General features: G+C 47.6%; 1 protein-coding gene across 1 annotated transcript in view; it reads right to left on the minus strand.

Annotated features, from left to right (window-relative positions):
- Positions 1-15,443, minus strand: part of LOC125462986 (myosin-7B-like) — a 121,302-nt gene extending 105,859 nt beyond the window's left edge. Inside the window, exons 1-4 of the mRNA XM_059640477.1 lie at positions 15,432-15,443; positions 6,242-6,372; positions 5,077-5,180; positions 3,404-3,547 (exon numbers count right to left, since the gene is read on the minus strand). Coding sequence (XP_059496460.1) covers positions 3,404-3,547; positions 5,077-5,180; positions 6,242-6,341 — 348 coding nt within the window. The 5' untranslated portion in view covers positions 6,342-6,372; positions 15,432-15,443. The remainder of the gene's footprint in view (positions 1-3,403; positions 3,548-5,076; positions 5,181-6,241; positions 6,373-15,431) is intronic.
- Positions 15,444-24,851: the final 9,408 nt, after the last annotated feature.

Here is a 24,851-nt window from a genome sequence, read left to right on the forward strand (position 1 = left end):
GAACACAGCAGGCCAAGCAGCTTTTGTGCTCCTAAGATGCTGCTTGGCCTGCTGTGTTCATCCAGCTCCACACTTTGTTATCTCGGATTGTCCAGCGTCTGCAGTTCCCATTATCACTGATCACAATAAGTGACCAAGCTTATGGCCTGCTGTGTTCATCCAGCTCTACACCTTGTTATCTCAGATTCTGCAGTCCTACTATCTCTGAAGCTTATGAACTGTTGTGTTTCGATTCTCGGTCCTGAAAGTGATTCTTTGCTGAATTTTTAATCCATCACATTACGACTTCAGGAAGCTGCCTGTAAAGGCAGATGCAAAGCAACACACCCATATCCAACATTAGCCAGACATTCCTCCACCTACAATCTTCACGGGAGTCAGGTTGGTAATGGATTTCAAGAAAAGGAATTTGTGGAATGTCTACAAGATGGATTTTTTGGAGCAGATTGCGGTAGACCCCACTCGGAATCAGATCACTCTGGATTTGGTGATGTGTAAATGATGCAGATTCGATTAGGGAGCTGGAGGTGAAGGAAGCCCTAGGGGCCAGTGACCATAATCTGATAGAATTTGACTTAAGGGTTTGAGGGGGAGAAGTTGGAATCTGATGTATCGGTCTTACAATTGAGTAAAGGTGACTGCAAAGATATGAGGGAGGGGCTGGCCAAGTTTATTGGAAGGGAAGCCTAGCAGGGAAGACAGTGGTGCAGCAGTAGTAGGGATTTCAGAGGGTAATTTGGGAGGCTTAGCAGAAATTTAGCCCCAGGAAGGAGAAACATACTAAAGGGAGAATGAGGCAAATGTCACTGCCAAGGGAAGTCAGGGGCACCATAAAAACGAAAGAAAAAAACATGAAATGTGGTGAGGGTTAGCGGGAATCCAAAGGATTGGGAAGCCTTTAAGAACCAGCAGGGGATAACTAAAAGAAAAATCGATGAAGGGGTCAGAAGCTGAAATATGAGAGTAAGTTTTCTAGTAATAGAAAATAAGATTACAACAGCTTTTTTTAGATATATAAAAATGTAAAAGAGTGGACATCAGACTGCTAAGAAATGAGGTTGGAGAAGGAGTAATAGGGAACAAAGAAATGGTGGAGGAGCAGAATAGGAACTACGTATCAGTTTCATGGTGGAAGATCCCAGCAGCATACCAGAACTTCGTATGAATCAGGGTGCAGAGGTGAGGGGAGTGGCCATCAGTAAGGAGAAGGTGCTGAAAGGACTGAAGGTGGATAAACCACCTGGAGCAGATGGACTACACCTCAAGGATCTGAAGGAAATAGCTGGGGGTATTGTAGAGGCATTGGTGATGATCTTTCAGCAATCATTGGAGGCAGAAAATGTCCCAGAGAACTGGAAATGGCTAATGTAACACACCCCCTTTTTAAGAAGGGAGTGGGGCAGAGGAGAGCAAACAATAGGCTGGTTAGCCTGACCTCGGGCATTGGTAAGATTTCAGATTCCATCATTAAAGGATGAGATTGCAGAGTATTTGGGAGTACATGGTAAACTAGGGCAGAGACAGCATGGCTTCATCAAGGAGAGGACATGTCTGACAAATCCAATAGCACTCTACGAGGAGGTAGTAAGCACAAAGGAGAGCCAGTGGGCATGTTTCATTTGGATTTTCAGAGGGCCTTTGACAAGGTGCCGGTCAGGAGACAGCTAATAAACCAGAAGCACATGCTATTAGGGGTAAGGTACTGGTATGGATAGAGGATTATCTGTCTGATAGAAAGCAGAGAGTGGGGATAAAGGGGTCTTTCTCAGGATGGCAGCTGAAGACAGGTGGAGTTCTACAGGGTTCAGTGTTGGGACCGCAACTATTCGTGTTATACATTAAGGATCTGACAAAGGAACTGCGGGCATTGTTGGCAGATTTACATTATCCCAAAGATAAGTGGAGGGACAGATAGTGTTGAGTAGGTGGGGAGGCTCTTGGGCAGGCTGGCAGTCTGGGCAAAGAAGTGGCAGATGGAACACAAGGTGGGAAGGTGTGAGGCTAGGCACTTTGGTGGGAAGAATAGAGGCACAGACGATTTTCTAAATGAGGAACGACTTCAGAAAAAGTAGGGATTCAGGGTTTTCTTAAGGTTAACAAGCAGGTTCAGTTGGCAGCTAGGAAGGTAATTGCAATGCTAACCTTCATTTCAAGAGTATCAGAATGCAAGAGCAGGGATGGATTGCTGAGGCTGTCTAGCTTCTGGTCAGACTGCATTTGAGGTATTACGAGCAGTTTTGGGCCCCATATCTAAGGAAGGATGTGTTGGTGTTGGACGGAGTCCTGAGGAGGCTGACAAGAATGATGCTGGAGATGAAGGGCTTGTCCTATGAGGAGCGGAAGGGGACTCTGGGCCTGCACTTGATAGAGTGTAGGAAGATGAGGGGTGATCTGACTGATACTTACCGAATACTCAGAGGTCTGGATAGAATGCACACGGAGAAGGTAAGATGTAATGAAACTTGAAAGTGTTCAGAAAAGATTGACAAGGATCTTCCCAGGGTTGGAGGGTTTGAGCTACAGGGAGAGGCTGAATAGGCTGGGGCTATTTTCCCTGGAGCGTCGGAGGCTGAGGGTGACCTTACAGAGGTTTATAAAATCCTGAGAGGGCAAGGATAGGGTGAATACTCAAGGTGCTTTCCCTAGGATAGGAATGTCCAAAACGAGAGAGGCATAGGTTTGAGGTGAGAGGGGAAAGATTTAAAATGGACCCAAGGGGCAATGTTTTCACTCAGAGGGAGGTGCGTGTATGGAATGAGCTGCCAGAGGAAGTGGTGGAGGTTTGTACAATTACAGCATTTAAAAGACATCTGGATGGGTATATGAATAGGAAGGGTTTAGAGGGATATGGGCCTAATGCTGGCAAATGGGACTAAATTTATTTAGGACATCTGGTCGGCATGGATGGATTGGACTGAAGAGTCTGTTTCTGTGCTGTACATCTCTACAACTCTATGATTACTAGGTGAGACAAGGATGTTAGGGCACAGAGTTAAGGGACAACCCACTAGAACTGAGATGAAGAGAATTTCTTCAGCTAGTGGGTGGTGAATCTGTGGAACTTATGTTTGCAGAGGGCTGTGGAAGCCAAATCATTGAATCTTTAAAATAGAGATAGTCAGGTTCTAGCTTGGTGGGGGGTCAAGGGTTACAGGGAGCTGGCAGGAGAATGGGGTTGAGAAATATATCAGCCATGATCGAATGGTGGAACAGACTCGATGGGCTGAATGGCCTCTTTCTGCAGCTATGTCTTATGGTGTTCACAACATTACTCCTTCCTCATGTTCATTCATTCTTTTGATGACTGCTCCACCGTCAGTGTTGAACATGCCTGTAAGAGAGTTACTGAACATCGCAGAGATGTAACGTTTATTCCAGAACTTTGCTTTCTCCCAGTACTCACATAGATTAGCCAGTTTGCATATCTCTGCCTGAGGTTGTGCAGCACAGACGCCTCGTTCAGATGAGTTAGCATAGCCATATCTTCAATCAGACTGAATTTAGGCGGGTTCATCTCCTGAGCATCCCCTTCCTTCAGAGTCAATTTCTAAGAAAAGATGTTTTGAGACAAGACACATTGGAGTTTATTCCGCTTGGGAACCCTGCAGCCCAATGGTATCAATGTGGATTTCACAAGCTTCAAAATCTCCCCTCCCTCTACTGCATCCCAAAACCAGTCCAACCTGTCTCTGCCTCCCTAACCGGCTCTTCCTCTCACCCATCCCTTCCTCCCACCCCAAGCCGCACCCCCATCTACCTACTAACCTCATCCCACCTCCTTGACCTGTCCGTCTTCCCTGGACTGACCTATCCCCTCCCTACCTCCCCACCTATACTCTCCTCTCCACCTATCTTCTTTTCTCTCCATCTTCGGTCCGCCTCCCCCTCTCTCCCTATTTATTCCAGTTCCCTCTCCCCATCCCCCTCTCTGATGAAGGGTCTAGGCCCGAAACATCAGCTTTTGTGCTCCTGAGACGCTGTTTGGCCTGCTGTGTTCATCCAGCCTCACACTTTGTTACCTTGGAGTTTGCGCTTGGCAGCATCTTGCGTTTCTACCTTTATTAAGCAGTTTGTGTTTGAATGTAAGCTCAGAGGGTGAACCGTGAAAATCAACCATTGTAGTCCCAGCTCATTTCTGCAGGGGTTCCTCAGTGTATATATTTTCTAATCAGCCTGCTCAGAAAAGCACCTCCAGAGTTAGTGGGATGCGAATGTAGGCTAACATTTCCTGAAACGCTAACTCTGATTTCTCTCCACAGCCTATACAGCCTGAGTGTGAGTTGACCATCCTGGCACATTGTTGTGTCAAGAGATTTGTGCAGATTAATTTACCACATCCCTGCCCTTTCTTCTTCGATCCTCTGTGTGAACTCTAGCAGAACGTCCAAACTCTCAGAATCGTGCTTTTTTTTTGGGCTGATTGCCTTCTGCTGCATTGTGGGATTGAACCAGGTTTGTCAACTAAATTCAGGTCAGTGCCACAAGCCTGGTTCAATCCCACAATGCAGCAGGAGCCGATCGGCGACGAGCACTATTGTGGGAGTTTGACCACGAGTTAGGGCCTGCGCTGGCCCATTCACCAGCTCATTGCACAGACACCAAGCAACAAGCACAGAAGCTTCACTTGTTTGAGAGAGAGGAGGACAGCTTATAGAGCTCAGGGATGGGGAAGATGAAGGAACGCCGAACGATGGTGGAGTGAAGCTGCTTAGAGGTGTGTAAATCCCAGCTGGGAAGATCACGGAGGTGTTGGACTGTTCGAGTGATGGAGGGGCAGTGGGCAGGAGCTGGAGAGATTTGACAGCATGTGTTATAGACACATCGAAAACAGCAGCAGGGGTAGGCCATTCGGCCCTTTGAGACAATACGGTCGCGGCTGATTATCATGCTCCAGTTTCGCCCTTACCCTGTGAACTTTACTCTCAGAATTAACTCCTACTTAAAAGCACTCAATGTTTTGACGTCAATGGCTTTCTGTGGGGCAGAGAATTCCATAGGCTCCCCACTCTCTGGGTGAAGATATTTTTCCTCATTTTAAAAATTCACTTGATTAAAACACGCAGGATTATCACTCACTTGCCCAGCGGCTGTCTCCACAACAATTTTCCCACCACTCCGTTCCTTAATTTCCGCTTCAATATAAACTTCCTTCTTGTCAGGGACCCAGACTTTCTTTTTACCTATTAAACAATAAAGTATTTACAAAATATAACAGCACAAAATATCTTGCTTGACTGTAATAGTACATCCGCAACAGCGTATAGAGAAACTGAGTTGGCCAGTCAGTCCAGTGCAGAGTCAGATCACAGGCCCCCTTCAGATATGATGCAAAAATGGGAAGCGGAAAGCTGTCTCTCTGAGGCTAACTTCAGCTGTGTCATAGGGCAGGGTTCAAAGGTCAGCTGCAGCCCAGCGTGTAGCCTCTGAGAGAGGGGAGGCTCTGGCATCAAGCCCCATGCCCCATGTTGGAGTTTGTAATCTAAGCTGGCTGTCCCCATGTTTCCCAAGCTAGAAACTCAGCCAACAGCCCAGCTGCCCTCAGGAGGATGGAGAAAAGACTCCCACTCCTGACTGAAGGAGGAACAGCGATGTAATCCTGAGCCATATTCGATCACATGATCAGATCACTGAAAATCCACCCTATTTGTCTCTAAGCTAAAACATAGAACGTAGAACATTACAGCACAGCACAGGCCCTTCAGCCCTCGATGTTGTGCCGACCTGTCATACCGATCTCAAGCCCATCTAACCTACACTATTCCATGTACATCCATATGCTTGTCCAATGACGACTTAAATGTACCTAAAGTTGGCGAATCTACTACTGTTGCAGGCAAAGCGTTCCATTCCCTTACTACTCTCTGAACACAGCAGGCCAAGCAGCATCTCAGGAGTACCAAAGCTGACGTTTCGGGCCTAGACCCTTCCACCCTCTCTGATGAAGGGTCTAGGCCCGAACCGTCAGCTTTTGTGCTCCCGAGATGCTGCTTGGCCTGCTGTGTTCATCCAGCTCCACACTTTGTTATCTTAGCTTATGTGGTGAATCTGGTTGAGTTTCTGGTTAATGGTAACCCCCAGGAAGTTGGTGTTTGACTAAATTTGAAAACATTTATTTGGTTGTCAGACATTTTGGGACATTTTGAGGCTGTTGTATAAATGTTGGTCTAATCCAGACAATGTTAAGGAAAGGTGTGATTCCTGTCAATGATGAGCAAGCACGACAACCGAACAAAGAACTTACAGTCAAATGGAACATTCTGGATTGCCTTCAGCTGTTCTGGGCGTTTCCTGAGGTAAGGAGCAGCTTCACCGTAGGCTGAAAGGTCATCCACTTTGTCCATTTTGTCAAAGCAAAGAGGTTTGTGGAATTCTCTGTGCAAGAAGATGGAATAAGCAATAATGGTTGTAGATTCGCCAACTTTAGGTGCATTTAAGTCGTTATTGGATAAGCATATGGACGTACATGGAATAGCGTAGGTTAGATGGGCTTGAGATCGGTATGACAGGTCGGCACAACATCGAGGGCTGAAGGGCCTGTACTGTGCTGTAATGTTCTATGTTCTATGTTCTATAACATGCCCACAAAACATGCTGTTATACTCTCTGTGAACGCCCTAAGTAAACTGTTGGAACTGAAGTGCCCCAAGTCCTGATGGATGTCATCCTCGTGTCTTAAGAGTATTGAGTTAGATGGTTGATTTTAAGCTTCCGAAACTCATTAGATTTAAGGAACAGAGTTGCGAGGAAGGGTCACCGGACCCGAAACGAGTGGTGGGCGTGTGGAATGTGCTGCCAGCTGCAGTGGTGCTCTCTGAGTAAAGAACCTACCTCTGACATCTCCCCTATATCTACCTCCACCCACTTTAAAACTATGTCCCCTCATAATAGCTACCTCCACCCTAGGAGAAAGTCTCTGGCTATCCAATCTATCTCTCCCTCTGATCATTTTGTACACCTCTGTCAAGCCACCTCTCATCCTTTGTCATTCTAACCTTTCCTCGTAAAACCTTCCCAGCCAACATCCTGGTAAATCTCCTCTGCACCTTTTCCAAGGCTTCCACATCTTTCCTGTAATGAGGTGACCAGAACTGGACACAATACTCCAGATGAGGCCGAACCAGGATTTTCTATGACAACAAAGTGTGGAGCTGGATGAACACAGTAGGCCAAGCAGCATCTCAGGAGCACAAAAGCTGACGTTTCAGGCCGAGACCCTTCATCGGAAAGTGGGATGGGGAGAGGGAACTGGAATAAATAGGGAGAGGGGGGAGGCAGACCGAAGATAGATAGAGGAGAAGATAGGTGGAGAGGAGAGTATAGGTGGGGACGTAGGCTATGTTCTATGTTAACTCTGAATTTTCTCTTCACAGGTGTTGTCAGACCTGCTGAGCTTTTCCACAAACTTTGTTTTTGTTTTACTGAACTAAAAGCTAGAATGAGTGGCTTGTCTTGTGAGGAAGGGTTAGGTTTGTATTCTCTGGAGTTTGGAAGGGCTGGAGGTGGCTTAATTGGAACATAAACAGTGCTAGATCAATTTGATCAGATACATGCAGAAAAGGAGATTTCCTCTTATGGGAGAATCTGGAGTTGGGGTCATAGCTTTAAAATGAAGGGTCGGCAATTTTCAACAGGGATGAGGAAACAGTTTTTTTTAGTGGATTGTGGGCCTTTGGAATTGCTTTCCTCAAAAAGCAGTGAATTCAGTATCTTTAAATATTTTTAAGGCAAAGGTGGATAGATTATTGATTCCCCAGAAGATGGAAGATTATCGGGGATATCAGGAACGTAGAGTTGAGGTTAAAGTCAGATCAGCCACGATCTTATTGAAGGGGGACCAGGCTCAAAGGGCGGAGTGGCCTAAACTCTTGCTCCTTGTTCGTACATGTAAAGATATTTGTAAAACCTGAGCAATCAGGCGTGGAAATCCTGAAATTAAAACTGACTGAGACCGGGGGATTTCAGATTGCATCTAATTTGATTATCATAGAATCCCTACTGTATGGAAACAGGCCATTCAGCCCCTCCAAAGTGCACCCCCATCAGACCCCTACTCTATAACACAGTACTTCCCATGGCTAGTCCACCCAACCCATGCACTTTGGCACGGCCAATCCACCAGACCTGTACATCGCTGGACTGTGGAAGGAAACCCACACAGGCATGGAGAGAAGGTACAAACCTCACACAGGCAGTCACCTGAGGCTAGAATTGAACCCAGCTCCCCAGTGCTGTGAGGCAGCAGTGCTAATCACTGAGCTACCATGTCAATTCTAAGCATGATATGGGTGATTCCTCAATCTTGCCTGAGGAGTGATAGACTCACCATCAGTTGTCTCTCTCTCTAGTGCCTTGTGTGAGAGTACAGTGAGTTGGTCTTTAGATTAGCACCATCAGAATCTGTGCTGAAGGCGGTTTCTCACTGTTAAACTGTAAGTGTTACTCTTCACACTTTGAATAATGCACTGAAAACATCACTAAACTGGCCAGCCTGGATTTCTAAAGGACAGCTCATGGCAAACCAATGTGAGTGAATATTGAAGATGTAGTGGATGGTGGAGGGACGTGTATTATAGGGAGAGCGATATATTAGACCTTACAATATCCCAGTGATTATGTGCCACGTAAAGGATTCATGGCCAGGGCTGGGTCACAGGTTTACAAATAAATTGACAGGTGACTACAAAACCAATATTACCATTAGAGGCAATAAGCTATAGGAGCAGAGGGAGGCCATTCAGCCCATCAAATCTGTTCCACCATTCAGTGAGACCATGGCTTTATCGTTCTTGGGAGTTGAAGTTAACAGCAATTGAGGGTCAATGTAATACAAGCTCTACAAAGTGAAAATGAGCCCTAGATGTGCCCATTTCTCAGTGAGCACACTCTGACACCGAGAGTGAGAGAAAGGAGTGAGTGACACTGAGCTGGCAACCTGATAAGTGCAGGAAGTTCCTCCGCGGCTAGCACTGTGCCATCTCCATGTTGTACAACACACCAGAGCAGCGAAAGTGTAGGGTCATAGGGTCAGGCAATTGATAGCCCTGTGTCTAAAGTCTGGGCGAGTGACAGAAATGTTACAGGATCCTCCCATTGTTCTATTCAAGCCTGCTAATGGCTTCTGAGGCGGTAAGCTCTGAGTTCCCATTGAAGCAGATGTACCACCAAAGCTCACCATCTCACCAGTCAGGAGATGCCTAATGTGAAGGGGACATTGGCTGAGCAGAGAGAATACTACAACTGCAACATACTGTAACTGGGTATAACACACACGTGTAAAATACACTGTAACTGAGTATAACACACACGTGTAAAATATACTGTAACTGGGTATAACACACACGTGTAAAATATACTGTAACTGAGTATAACACACACGTGTAAAATACACTGTAACTGAGTATAACACACACGTGTAAAATACACTGCAACTGGGTATAACACACACGTGTAAAATATACTGTAACTGGGTATAACACACACGTGTAAAATACACTGCAACTGGGTATAACACACACGTGTAAAATATACTGTAACTGAGTATAACACACACGTGTAAAATACACTGTAACTGGGTATAACACACGCGTGTAAAATATACTGCAACTGAGTATAACACACACGTGTAAGATACACTGTAACTGGGTATAACACACACGTGTAAAATATACTGTAACTGGGTATAACACACACGTGTAAAATATACTGCAACTGAGTATAACACACACGTGTAAAATATACTGTAACTGAGTATAACACACACGTGTAAAATATACTGTAACTGAGTATAACACACACGTGTAAAATACGCTGTAACTGGGTATAACACACACGTGTAAAATATACTGTAACTGGGTATAACACACACGTGTAAAATATACTGTAACTGAGTATAACACACGCGTGTAAAATACACTGTAACTGGGTATAACACACGCGTGTAAAATATACTGCAACTGAGTATAACACACACGTGTAAAATATACTGTAACTGGGTATAACACACACGTGTAAAATACACTGTAACTGGGTATAACACACACGTGTAAAATATACTGTAACTGAGTATAACACACACGTGTAAAATATACTGTAACTGGGTATAACACACACGTGTAAAATATACTGTAACTGAGTATAACACACACGTGTAAAATACACTGTAACTGGGTATAACACACGCGTGTAAAATATACTGCAACTGAGTATAACACACACGTGTAAAATATACTGTAACTGGGTATAACACACACGTGTAAAATACACTGTAACTGGGTATAACACACACGTGTAAAATATACTGTAACTGGGTATAACACACACGTGTAAAATACACTGTAACTGGGTATAACACACACGTGTAAAATATACTGTAACTGAGTATAACATACACGTGTAAAATATACTGTAACTGGGTATAACACACACGTGTAAAATACACTGTAACTGGGTATAACACACACGTGTAAAATATACTGTAACTGGGTATAACACACACGTGTAAAATACACTGTAACTGAGTATAACACACATGTGTAAAATATACTGTAACTGGGTATAACACACACGTGTAAAATACACTGTAACTGGGTATAACACACACGTGTAAAATATACTGTAACTGAGTATAACACACACGTGTAAAATATACTGTAACTGGGTATAACACACACGTGTAAAATACACTGTAACTGGGTATAACACACACGTGTAAAATATACTGTAACTGGGTATAACACACACGTGTAAAATACACTGTAACTGAGTATAACACACACGTGTAAAATATACTGTAACTGAGTATAACACACACGTGTAAAATACACTGTAACTGGGTATAACACACACGTGTAAAATATACTGCAACTGAGTATAACACACACGTGTAAAATATACTGTAACTGGGTATAACACACACGTGTAAAATACACTGTAACTGGGTATAACACACACGTGTAAAATATGACACACTGTAACTGAGTATAAGTTATGAAATAGGAAGGGGGCCGTTCAGCCCATTGTGCCTGCACTAGCTCTTCAAACGATTATCGTTACCTCGTGCCAACCCCCTGCCTTTTCTCCACAGCCCTGCACATTACTTCGATCCGATATCCCGAATGCTCCAATTGAGTCTACCTCCCCTCCGCTTCCTCTCAAACATATGCCCTCTCTTTCTTGTTCCTGTTCTTCAGCTGGAACAACTCCTCCTCATTGAGCACCCTCATGATTTTGCAGCTTCAGTCAGATCTCCACTCGGCCTGTTCTTGTTTCTGATTGCTCATTGCGCAGTCTAAAACAGACTGTTTGTGCTGTTTCACAAACTCACAGCAGACACAATAAACAAACTATTGACTTTCCTTCATATGAGCCAACGTACTTATCTCATAGTCTTTGTAAGTTAAGCCCCTCTCCCTTAAAACAGTTCTGCTGCTGCTTGTCTAATCTTTACATTTTTGCAACCCTGCTGTTACTGCGAGCTGAATCACAGCCTCTGCTCCAGTCTTAGACACTCCTCTCTATCTCAATTTTGCCTATAAAGTGCCGATCTTACATCCTGTTTTATCATTGAAGAAATTTTGCCCTTAACAGAAATTGCTGGAGCAGTTCAGTGCTACTGCTTCAGAACTGAATTTGCAAGGAGGAACTATTCAGTTGTAACATGAACAGTGTTGCTCTCCTCCCAGATGCTGCCAGAGCAGCTGAGCATTTCCAGAACTTTCTGTTTTTATGACATTGTTTTGGTGTTTCCCTCAACCTGAACTCACCCTCCACCCCCCACCCCACTACCCTATCCAACATCCCACACCCCAAACCCTACCCACGGTCCCACACTCTTAACCCTAACCCATACCCCCTACTCCACCTGTGCTACCAACCCTCCACATGTGTTCCCGCTCGCCACACTCCTACTCCAACCCAACATTCCTATCCCAACCCACACTCCGACCCCCACCCCACACTCCTAGAAACCCACCACACACCCCTACTCCTCCCACACTCCCCGGCCCTTTCACACCCCTACCCCTTCCCAACAATATTCCGACCCTCACCCCACACTCCTCCCCCCTCCACACCCCTACCCCTTCCCAACAATATTCCGACCCTCACCCCACACTCCTCCCCTTTCCACACCCCTATCCCTTCACCCCCATATTCCTACGCTCCCCCCACACTCCTTGCCCCAACTCGACCCCAACTCTTAACCCCACACTCACCCAGAGAGCTGTTACAGTGAGGAATGCATTGCCTGGAAATATGGTGGAGGCAGGTTCACCTGGAGGGAAGAGTGTGGGAGGAGTAGGGGTGTGGGGTGATAGCAGGAATATGAGCGGAAGGGGTAGGGGTGTGGAAGGGGGAGGATTGTGGGAGGAGTAGGAGAGTGGGGAGATGGTAGGGATAAGGGGGGGTGAGGGTAGGAGTGTGGAAGAGGGAGGAGTGTAGGAGGAGTAGGAGTGTGGGGAGATGCTAGGGATATGGGGGATGAGGTAGGGGTGTGGAAGAGGGAGGAGTGTGGGAGGAGTAGGAGCGTGGGGTGAGGATAGGGGTGTGGAACGAGGAGAGTTGTGGGAGGAGTAGGAGTGTGGGGTGAGGGTAGGGATATGGGGGAGGGTTAGGGGTGTGGAAGAGGGAGGAGTGTGGGAGGAATAGGAGTGTGGGGTGAGGGCAGGGGTGTGGAAAGGGGAGGAGTAGGAGTGTGGGAAGATGGTAGGGATATGGGGGAAGGATAGGGGTGTGGAAGGGGAGGAATTTGTAGAGGAGTAGGAGTGTGGGGAGATGGTAGGGATATGGGGGAAGGATAGGGGTGTGGAAGGGGGGGAATTTGTAGAGGAGTAGGAGTGTGGGGAGATGGTAGGAATATGGGGGAAGGATAGGGGTGTGGAAGGGGAGGAATTTGTAGAGGAGTAGGAGTGTGGGGAGATGGTAGGAATATGGGGGAAGGATAGGGGTGTGGAAGGGGAGGAATTTGTAGAGGAGTAGGAGTGTGGGGAGATGGTAGGAATATGGGGGAAGGATAGGGATGTGGAAGGGGAGGAATTTGTAGAGGAGTAGGAGTGTGGGGAGATGGTAGGAATATGGCGGAAGGATAGGGGTGTGGAAGGGGAGGAATTTGTAGAGGAGTAGGAGTGTGGGAAGATGGTAGGAATATGGGGGAAGGATAGGGGTGTGGAAGGGGGGGAATTTGTAGAGGAGTAGGAGTGCGGGAAGATGGTAGGAATATGGCGGAAGGATAGGGGTGTGGAAGGGGAGGAATTGGTAGAGGAGTAGGAGTGTGGGAAGATGGTAGGAATATGGGGGAAGAATAGGGGTGTGGAAGGGGAGGAATTGGTAGAGGAGTAGGAGTGTGGGGAGATGGTAGGAATATGGGGGAAGGATAGGGGTGTGGAAGGGGGGGAATTTGTAGAGGAGTAGGAGTGTGGGAAGATGGTAGGAATATGGGGGAAGGATAGGGGTGTGGAAGGGGAGGAATTTGTAGAGGAGTAGGAGTGTGGGGAGATGGTAGGAATATGGGGGAAGGATAGGGGTGTGGAAGGGGAGGAATTTGTAGAGGAGTAGGAGTGTGGGGAGATGGTAGGAATATGGGGGAAGGATAGGGGTGTGGAAGGGGGAGGAATTGGTAGAGGAGTAGGAGTGTGGGAAGATGGTAGGAATATGGGGGAAGAATAGGGGTGTGGAAGGGGAGGAATTGGTAGAGGAGTAGGAGTGTGGGGAGATGGTAGGAATATGGGGGAAGGATAGGGGTGTGGAAGGGGGGGAATTTGTAGAGGAGTAGGAGTGTGGGAAGATGGTAGGAATATGGGGGAAGGATAGGGGTGTGGAAGGGGAGGAATTTGTAGAGGAGTAGGAGTGTGGGGAGATGGTAGGAATATGGGGGAAGGATAGGGGTGTGGAAGGGGAGGAATTTGTAGAGGAGTAGGAGTGTGGGGAGATGGTAGGGATCTGGAGGAAGGGTAGAGGTGTGGAAGGGGGGGAATTTGTAGAGGAGTAGGAGTGTGGGGAGATGGTAGGAATATGGGGGAAGGATAGGGGTGTGGAAGGGGGGGAATTTGTAGAGGAGTAGGAGTGTGGGGAGATGGTAGGGATATGGCGGAAGGATAGGGGTGTGGAAGGGGGGGAATTTGTAGAGGAGTAGGAGTGTGGGAAGATGGTAGGAATATGGGGGAAGGATAGGGGTGTGGAAGGGGGGGAATTTGTAGAGGAGTAGGAGTGTGGGGAGATGGTAGGAATATGGGGGAAGGATAGGGGTGTGGAAGGGGAGGAATTTGTAGAGGAGTAGGAGTGTGGGGAGATGGTAGGGATATGGGGGAAGGATAGGGGTGTGGAAGGGGAGGAATTTGTAGAGGAGTAGGAGTGTGGGGAGATGGTAGGGATATGGCGGATGGATAGGGGTGTGGAAGGGGGGGAATTTGTAGAGGAGTAGGAGTGTGGGAAGATGGTAGGAATATGGGGGAAGGATAGGGGTGTGGAAGGGGAGGAATTTGTAGAGGAGTAGGAGTGTGGGGAGATGGTAGGGATCTGGAGGAAGGATAGGGGTGTGGAAGGGGAGGAATTTGTAGAGGAGTAGGAGTGTGGGGAGATGGTAGGAATATGGGGGAAGGATAGGGGTGTGGAAGGGGGAGGAGTGTGGGAGGAATAGGAGTGTGGGATGAGGGTAGGGGTGTGGAAGAGGGAGGAGTGTGGGAGGAGTAGGAGTGTGGGGTGAGGATAGGGGTGTGGAAGAGAGAGGAGTGTGGGAGGAATAGGAGTGTGGGGTGAGGGTAGGAATATGGGGGAAGGATAGGGGTGTGGAAGGGGAGGAGTAGGAGTGTGGGGTGGGTTGTTAGGAGTGTGGAACGGGGGTCGGAGTTTGGGTTGGGATACTGAGGCAAGTTCAGTTGAAGTATACATAAGACATTGGATGGTTATTTGGACGGAAATGATGGTGCAGGAAGAGAGAGGCAAAGGAAATTTCGATCGGAACTCAATACCAACACAACCAGCTGAATGGTCTCCTTCCACACTGAGGCATTTCTATGATTCTGTTTGCCATGTTCTGAGGAGGGGTCACTGGACTCAAACTATTAACTCTGTTTCTCTCTGCACAGATGCTGCCAGACCTGCTGAGTTTCTCCTGCCTTCCCTGTCCTTGTGAAAGATTTCCAGGTTCCACAGTATTGTCTCTTTATAATTCTCATTAGGTATATTGTCTAAAAACTCACTATCTTATAGTCGAAGATATATTGTCAGCGTGTTATATAATATAAACTTGTGAATGTATTGTCTAACAAATTCTGTAACTGGTTAAAACACACCAGACACGTAATATGTTGTAACACACAGAGTTAATGAAATAAAACCCTGCACTGCTAATTAGAGAAAGCTCTACTGGATAAATTAAAAATATAGCCAGCTAACAAAATATTAGATTAAAAGCAAACACACATCAAATTACATACCTCGTTGACAGACTCAGCTTGTAATCAGACATGTAACTGTGAAGTGATCCTCTATTAAATAGAGGCACATCAAAGGGTTCTATGCTATTGGTCCCTATTTGTAGATAGATCCCAAAGCTTTAGCAAGATTAGGAGAAAGGGAGGCTTTCCAATGACTCACAGTTCTTTCGGGGAATGGAAACACAAGAAGACAATTGACTCATTGTTATTTTTAATGAAGACTGGACCTCAGGACATTCCCCACAGGGAGAAGAACATTGCCATAGTTTGGTGCCATCTGAAAACTCTGTGGAAGCTAAGACATGAGTACAGGATTAGCTCAGCAAGCTGGGGGTGACTGCTCTCTAATACTGATGGATACTAACAGTGTGGGCTTGTTTCCTACACCAGCTGAAGTGACCCTAAAGATCCCATCTTCTCAATCTTGCCTGAGGAGTGATAGACTCACCATCAGTTGTCTCTCTCTCTAGTGCCTTGTGTGAGAGTACAGTGAGTTGGTCTTTAGATTAGCACCATCAGAATCTGTGCTGAAGACGGTTTCTCACTGTTAAACTGTAAGTGTTACTCTTCACACTTTGAATAATGCACTGAAAACATCACTAAACTGGCCAGCCTGGATTTCTAAAGGACAGCTCGTGGCAAACCAATGTGAGTGAATATTGAAGATGTAGTGGATGGTGGAGGGACGTGTATTATAGGGAGAGCGATATATTAGACCTTACAATATCCCAGTGATTATGTGCCACGTAAAGGATTCATGGCCAGGGCTGGGTCACAGGTTTACAAATAAATTGACAGGTGACTACAAAACCAAGAAGAGGTTAAGAGTGAAAAGGAAGTTCCTCAAGCAGGCAAATGGTGGGGAAGGCTAATCCACAGGGATCCGCTCTGGTATCGCTGCTGTTCGCACACAAACAGGTGACACAGGCTCGGGATCTTGGCGGTATTTGCGTAGAAATTCTGCAACGTAACCATGGTAGCTAATGACAGGGAGGGTACAGAAACATAAACCAGCTCAGAGGTTTTGGATGGGGGGAGGGAGCGGGGGCAGGGGGCGTGGTGGTGAGTGGGAAAGTCAGTTTGATGTATCAAAATGTGACTTGATTCATTTTGGTGGGGTTTTTAACCAGGCTGGTTATTCCTGAAGAAGGTGAGAAACAAAATGGTGCAGTTAATACTTGTTAATGGGACGTGGGCGCTGCTGGCTAGGCCCAGCATTTATTGCCCGTCCCTAGTTGCCCCTTGAGAAGGTGGGGGTGAGCTGCTTTCTTGAACCACTGCAGTCCTCCTGCTGTAGGTTGACCCACAATGCCCTAGGAGAGGGAATTCCAGGATTTCGACCCAGGAACAGTGAAAGAACAGCGATATCTTTCCAAGTCAGGATGGTGAGTGACTTGACGGCGAACTTGGAGGTGGCGGTGTTCCCATATATCTACTGCCCTTGTTCTTCTAGTTGGAAGTGGTCGTGGGTCTGGAAGGTGCTGCCTGAGGATCTTTGGTGAATTTCTGCAGCGCACCTTGTAGATAGTATACGCTGCTGCCCCTGACTGTTGGTGGTGGGGGGAGTGGGATGTTTGTGGATGTGGTGCCAATCAAGAGGCTGCTTTGTCCTGGATGTTGTCGAGCTTCTTGAGCGCTGTTGGGGCTGCCCTCATCCAGGCAAGTGGAGGGTATTCCGTCACACTCCTGCCTTGTGCCTTGTAGATGATGGACAGGCTTTGGGGAGTCAGGAGGTGAGTTACTCAACACAGTATTCGTAGCCTTTGATCTAATCTTGTAAATTCAGAGTCATACAGCACAGAAAAGACTTCTCAGCCCTTCGAGTCTGCACCAACATAACAGTCACTAAACGTGTGCTAATTCCTATTTTCTGCACTTGTCCCATATCCTGGAATGTTATGATATTTGAAGCGCTCATCCAAATTTATTTTGAAGATTGTAAGTTTAGGTTGTAAGGTTGGTGGAGTTGTGGACAGCGTGGGGGGCTGTTGTAGGTTGCAACGGGACATTGACAGGATGCAGAGCTGGGCAAAGAAGTGGCAGATGGAATTCAACCCAGAGCAGTGTGAAGTGAATCATTTTGGAAGGTTGAATTTGAATGGAGAATACAGGGTTAATGGCAGGATTCTCGGCACTGTGGAGGAACAGAGGGATCTTGGGGCCCACATCCATAGATCCCTCAAAGTTGCTATCCAAGTTGATAGGGCTGTATGGTGTGTTGGCTTTCACTGACAGGGGAATTGAGTTTAAGAGCTGTGAGGTTATGCTGCAGCTCTATAAAACTCTGGGTAGACCACACTTGGGATATTATGTTCAGTTCTGGTCACCTCATTACAGGAAACATGTGGAAGCTTTAGGGAGGGTGCAGAGGAGATTTACCAGGATGCTGCCTGGACTGGAGGGCAGGCCTTATGAGGAAAGGTTGAGGGAGCTAGGGCTTTTTCATTGGAGAGAAGAAGGATGAGAGGTGACTTGATAGAGGTTTACAAGATGATGAGAGGCATAGATAGAGTGGATAATCAGAGGCTTTTTCCCAGGGCGGAAATGACTATTACGAGAGGGCATAATTTTAAGGTGATTGGAGAAAGGTACAGGGGAGATGTCAGAGGTAGGTTCTTCACACAGAGAGTGGTGGGCATGTGGAATGTGCTGCCGGCAGTGGTAGTGGAGTCAGATACTTCAGAGACTTTTAAGTTGGAGGACAGTAAAATGTAGGGTGTGCAGGGTAGATTGATCTTAGTAGGATAATAGGTCAGCACAATATGGTGGGCTGAAGGGCCTGTACTGAGCTGTACTGTTCTATGTTCTATGTTCTTCCAGCCTCCATTATCTTCCCAAGCAATGCATTCCAGATTCCCAACATCCACTGAGTGAAAAAGACTTTTTTCCAAATCCCCTGCCCCTTACCCTCAAACAATGCCCTCTCATGGTTGACAGTTGCTCCCTGCTCACCCTGTCCCTATCCCTCACAACCTTATCCAAATTAATCATTCCCTCTGTCAGCTCTCTCTGCTCTAAGCAAAACAATCCAAACCTCTCTAGTCTCTCCTTACAGCTCAATTTCTCCATCCCAGAAAATATCCTGGTGAATCTCCTCTGTACCCCCTGTAGTGCTATCACATCCTTCCTGTAGTGAGATGATCAGATCTGCACACAGTGCTCCAGTTATGGCCCGACCAATGCTCAATACAGCTTCCACATTACCTTCTAGCTCTCATACTCCAAGCTACGACTGATGATTATAAATGTCTCATATACTGTCTTAATTATTTCATTCACGTGCTCTGCCGACTTCAGAGTAATTTCTCCAAGGTCCCTCCAAGCTACGCAGTTTCCTGACATTCATTAAATACTCCCTCATCTGCTTCCTCTTCCAACGTGCATCACCTCAGACTTACCGGGGTTAAATAGGGTGTCTCAGTGGTTAGCGCTGCTCCCTCAGAGCAACGGGGCCCAGGTTCGATTCCAGCCTCAGGCGACTATCTGTGTGGAGTTTGCACATTCTCCCCGTGTCTGCATGGGTTTCCTCCGGGTGCTCCGGTTTCCTCCCACAGTCCAAAGATGTGCAGGCTAGGTGGATTGGCCGTGCTAAATTGCCCACAGTGTTCAGGGATGTGTGGGTTAGGTGGGTTATCGGAAGACAGCTCTGGGTAGGACACTGAGGGGCGGTGTGGACTTGTTGGGCCAAAGGGCTGTTTCCACACTGTAGGGATTCTATGATAAATACCATATGCCCAGAACTAATCTGCCCATCTATATCGTCCTCTAACTTTCAACAATGTTCTTCACTATTAACCATCCTACCAATCTTGGTGTCATCTGCAAATTTACTTAACACTCCCCGCACATGTTTATCGATATAATTCATGTCTATAGCAAGCAATAAGGGCCCCAGTACTGATCCTCATGGTACACTACTGAACACTGGCCTCTAGTCTTTCAAACAACCTTCAACCACTACCCTTGTCTTGTACTACTAAGTCAGTTTCTGATCCACCTCATCACATTTCCCTCAATTCCCATGTGCTTTAACCTTCTCAATCAGACTCCTGTGTGGGACCTTCTCAAAAGCTTTGCTAAAATCCATATAAACTGCATCAACTGATGAACTTCCCCCATCCACACACATGATCACACTTTCAAAACATTCTCACAAGTTTGCTTGGCAAGGTCCCCCTCTGACAAAGCCAGGCTGACTGTCCCTAATTAACCCGCACCTTTCCAAGTGGGTATTAATTCACGCCTTCAGAATTTTCTCCAACAGTTTCCTGACCACTGGCGTGGGAGCGCCCGTCTGTAATTTCCTGGTTCGTCTCTGCCACCCTTCCTGAAAAGTGGAACCACACTGGCTGTCCTCCAGTCCTCTCGTACACATCAGACAGGAATTAAAAACCTGTGTCAGGGCCCCTGCAATTTCCTGCCTCTGCTCCCACAGCAGCCTGGGGTGCAATTCATCGGGGCCAGGGGCTTTGTCTGCTTTCAAGCCTGACAGAGCCTCCAATACCTCCCCATTTCCTCTGTCAAACTGTGCCAGTTCCTCGCTGTCCCTTTTCCTGAATTCTGTGCCTGTGTTCTCCTTTTCCAGAGTGAAGACTGAAGAGAAAGTTTCATTCAATGCTGTTCCAATATCCTGCAGCTTCACACTCAGAGTTGCCCCCCTCGGTGCTCATTGGGGTCTTACTCTTTCCCTGGTTAGCTTCTTCCCTTATAAAACACCTTAGGACCAGCCCAGCCTGTCTCCGCTTCCCTAACCTGTTCTTCCTCTCACCCTTCCCTTCCTCCCACCTCAAGCCGCACCTCCATTTCCAACCTACCATCTCATCCCGCCTCCTTAACTTGTCCGTCTTCCCTGGACTGACCTACCCCCTCCCTACCTCCTCACCTATACTCTCCTCTAAGCTATCTTCTTTTATCTCCATCTTCGGTCCGCCTCCCCCTCTCTCCCTATTTATTTCAGAACCCTCTCCCCATCCCCCTCTCTGATGAAAGGTCTAGGCCCAAAACGTCAGCTTTTGTGCTCCTGAGATGCTGCTTGGCCTGCTGTGTTCATCCAGCTCCACACTTTGTTATCTTAGGGTTCTCCCTAATCCTGTTTGCAAGACCCTTCTCATGCCCACTTTTTGCATTCTTAAGTTCTCTCCTTCCGGAGTTCCTCAAGGGCCACGGCCGAATTCCTCCCTTTGGACTAAACATTTTTCTCTTCTTCCTTATCCAGTCTTGAACTATCCTAAACATCCAGTGTTCTCCAAACTTATTGTCCCTACATTTCCCTCCAAACGGGGCATGTTCCCAGGGCACAAGGTTACTCTTCCCAGAGATAATGGGAACTGCAGATGCTGGAGATTCCAAGATAATAAAATGTGAGGCTGGATGAACACAGCAGGCCAAGCAGCATCTCAGGAGCACAAAAGCTGACGTTTCGGGCCTAGACCCTTCATCAGAGAGGGGGATGGGGGGAGGGAACTGGAATAAATAGGGAGAGAGGGGGAGGCGGACCGAAGATGGAGAGTGAAGAAGATAGGTGGAGAGAGTGTAGGTGGGGAGGTAGGGAGGGGATAGGTCAGTCCAGGGAAGACGGACAGGTCAAGGAGGTGGGATGAGGTTAGTAGGTAGCTGGGGGTGCGGCTTGGGGTGGGAGGAAGGGATGGGTGAGAGGAAGAACCGGTTAGGGAGGCAGAGACAGGTTGGACTGGTTTTGGGATGCAGTGGGTGGGGGGGAAGAGCTGGGCTGGTTGTGTGGTGCAGTGGGGGGAGGGGATGAACTGGGCTGGTTTAGGGATGCAGTAGGGGAAGGGGAGATTTTGAAACTGGTGAAGTCCACATTGATACCATATGGCTGCAGGGTTCCCAGGCGGAATATGAGTTGCTGTTCCTGCAACCTTCGGGTGGCATCATTGTGGCAGTGCAGGAGGCCCATGATGGACATGTCATCAAGAGAATGGGTGGGGGAGTGGAAATGGTTTGCGACTGGGAGGCGCAGTTGTTTGTTGCGAACCGAGCGGAGGTGTTCTGCAAAGCGGTCCCCAAGCCTCCGCTTGGTTTCCCCAATGTAGAGGAAGCCGCACCGGGTACAGTGGATGCAGTATACCACATTGGCAGATGTGCAGGTGAACCTCTGCTTAATGTGGAATGTCATCTTGGGGCCTGGGATGGGGGTGAGGGAGGAGGTGTGGGGACAAGTGTAGCATTTCCTGCGGTTGCAGGGGAAGGTGCCGGGTGTGGTGGGGTTGGAGGGCAGTGTGGAGCGAACAAGGGAGTCACGGAGAGAGTGGTCTCTCCAGAAAGCAGACAGGGGAGGGGATGGAAAAATGTCTTGGGTGGTGGGGTCGGATTGTAAATGGCGGAAGTGTCGGAGGATAATGCGTTGTATCCGGAGGTTGGTAGGGTGGTGTGTGAGAACGAGGGGGATCCTCTTGGGGCGGTTGTGGCGGGGGCGGGGTGTGAGGGATGTGTCGCGGGAAATGCGGGAGACGCGGTCAAGGGCGTTCTCGATCACCGTGGGGGGAAAGTTGCGGTCCTTAAAGAACTTGGACATCTGGGATGTGCGGGAGTGGAATGTCTTATCGTGGGAGCAGATGCGGCGGAGGCGGAGGAATTGGGAATGGGGATGGAATTTTTGCAGGAGGGTGGGTGGGAGGAGGTGTATTCTAGGTATGCAGGAGGGTGGGTGGGAGGAGGTGTATTCTAGGTAGCTTGTAACCAGCTTGTAACTGATGTCCATTTCAAGCCCACCGACTCCCACAGCTACCTAGAATACACCTCCTCCCACCCACCCTCCTGCAAAAATTCCATCCCCTATTCCCAATTCCTCCGCCTCCGCCGCATCTGCTCCCACGATAAGACATTCCACTCCCGCACATCCCAGATGTCCAAGTTCTTTAAGGACCGCAACTTTCCCCCCACGGTGATCGAGAACGCCCTTGACCGCGTCTCCCGCATTTCCCGCGACACATCCCTCACACCCCGCCCCCGCCACAACCGCCCCAAGAGGATCCCCCTCGTTCTCACACACCACCCTACCAACCTCCGGATACAACGCATTATCCTCCGACACTTCCGCCATTTACAATCCGACCCCACCACCCAAGACATTTTTCCATCCCCTCCCCTGTCTGCTTTCCGGAGAGACCACTCTCTCTGTGACTCCCTTGTTCGCTCCACACTGCCCTCCAACCCCACCACACCCGGCACCTTCCCCTGCAACCGCAGGAAATGCTACACTTGTCCCCACACCTCCTCCCTCACCCCCATCCCAGGCCCCAAGATGACATTCCACATTAAGCAGAGGTTCACCTGCACATCTGCCAATGTGGTATACTGCATCCACTGTACCCGGTGCGGCTTCCTCTACATTGGGGAAACCAAGCGGAGGCTTGGGGACCGCTTTGCAGAACACCTCCGCTCAGTTCGCAACAAACAACTGCACCTCCCAGTCGCAAACCATTTCCACTCCCCCACCCATTCTCTTGATGACATGTCCATCATGGGCCTCCTGCACTGCCACAATGATGCCACCCGAAGGTTGCAGGAACAGCAACTCATATTCCGCCTGGGAACCCTGCAGCCATATGGTATCAATGTGGACTTCACCAGTTTCAAAATCTCCCCTTCCCCTACTGCATCCCTAAACCAGCCCAGTTCATCCCCTCCCCCCACTGCACCACACAACCAGCCCAGCTCTTCCCCCCCACCCACTGCATCCCAAAACCAGTCCAACCTGTCTCTGCCTCCCTAACCGGTTCTTCCTCTCACCCATCCCTTCCTCCCACCCCAAGCCGCACCCCCAGCTACCTACTAACCTCATCCCACCTCCTTGACCTGTCCGTCTTCCCTGGACTGACCTATCCCCTCCCTACCTCCCCACCTACACTCTCTCCACCTATCTTCTTTACTCACCATCTTCGGTTGGCGTCCCCCTCTCTCCCTATTTATTCCAGTTCCCTCTCCCCATCCCCCTCTCTGATGAAGGGTCTGGGCCCGAAACGTCAGCTTTTGTGCTCCTGAGATGCTGCTTGGCCTGCTGTGTTCATCCAGCCTCACATTTTGTTACTCTTCCCAGGTCCTCTTTAAGTGCCCTGCATTTTTTCATTGTACGCTTACCCGCAAGGAGCTGTTCCCAGTCAACTGTGGTCCAACCCTGCTTTATTTTAATAAAATCTGCGTTTCTCTACTCCAAAGCCATCATTTGCAGGTTATATTTTCCTAGAACAAATTTGAACTGTACCGCATTATGGTCACTTTTGCTAAAATGCTCCCCCATTGAACACTAGTCCAGCTGGTAATTGCTGTAGAATTTGAATGACTGCTCTAGTTCAATTTCTGGTTGGCTGTCACATTAAGGATGCTGATAGCGGAGGTGTACGCGCAGAGTGAGGATCAGATTCTCTCGTCGGAGATTGCAATTACTTCATGCTAACGTTATATAGTCATAACGTTCTCGACCTATATAGGTCTACAGCACAGTAAAAGGCCCTTCAGGCCTAGCCTGGCTGGTGTCCAGATATTGTTGCATTTGGATATGGGCTGCTTCGGTATCTGTGGACTCACGAATGGTGCTGAACATTGCTCAAACGTTGGCAAACATCCACACTTCTGACCTTAAGATGCAGGGAAGGTCGTTGATCAAGCTGCTGACGGTGGTTGGGCCGAGGACACTCCCTTGAAGAACTCCTGCAGAGCTGTCCTGGAGCTGAAATGACTGACCTCCAGTAGCTACACCGTTGTCCTGGGAAGCACTTTTACAATTGACTGGGAAGTTGAGTAACTAATAAGGCTACAAAGATTGATTTTTATGTTTTTTTGCTGAAAAAAAACAGCATCTTAGAGAGATACTCCTTACTTAATGCTGCAATTCTGATCCTGAGAATAGCTATGTTATGTGAAACAACTCTAAGCAAATCATTGACATTTATGTTAAAGCCAGGGTTCCGTTCCTACATTGTTTTTCTTCTGGAAGAAACAACATAAATGTTGAAATAGGTCTCCCCTCATATGCAGCACTGTGTATTCCTAGCTGAAAGATCTTACAAAATAAAAATACATCAATAAATATAAGGAAATACAGTGCAGTAAAGCAGTATGACATTGATGGTGGGCAAGTTATTGGATGGAATCCTGAGGGGCAGGATTTACACTTACTTGGAAAAGCAAGGACTCATTAGGGATAGTCAACTTGGCTTTGAATGTGGGAAAGTGTGTCTCACTAAGTTAAATGAGTTTTTTGACGGAAAAACAAAAAGAATTGATGTGGTCAGAGCAAGGGATGTTATCTATATGGACTCCAGTAAGGTGTTCAACAAGGTTCCTCATGGAAGACTGCTTAGCAAGGTGAGATCACATGGACTACAGGGAGAATTAACCATTTGGATACAGAGATAGTAGGAACTGCAGATGCTGGAGAATCTGAGATAACAAGGTGTA

Source organism: Stegostoma tigrinum, chromosome 2, assembly GCF_030684315.1.
Source record: "Stegostoma tigrinum isolate sSteTig4 chromosome 2, sSteTig4.hap1, whole genome shotgun sequence".
Lineage (NCBI taxonomy): Eukaryota > Metazoa > Chordata > Chondrichthyes > Orectolobiformes > Stegostomatidae > Stegostoma > Stegostoma tigrinum.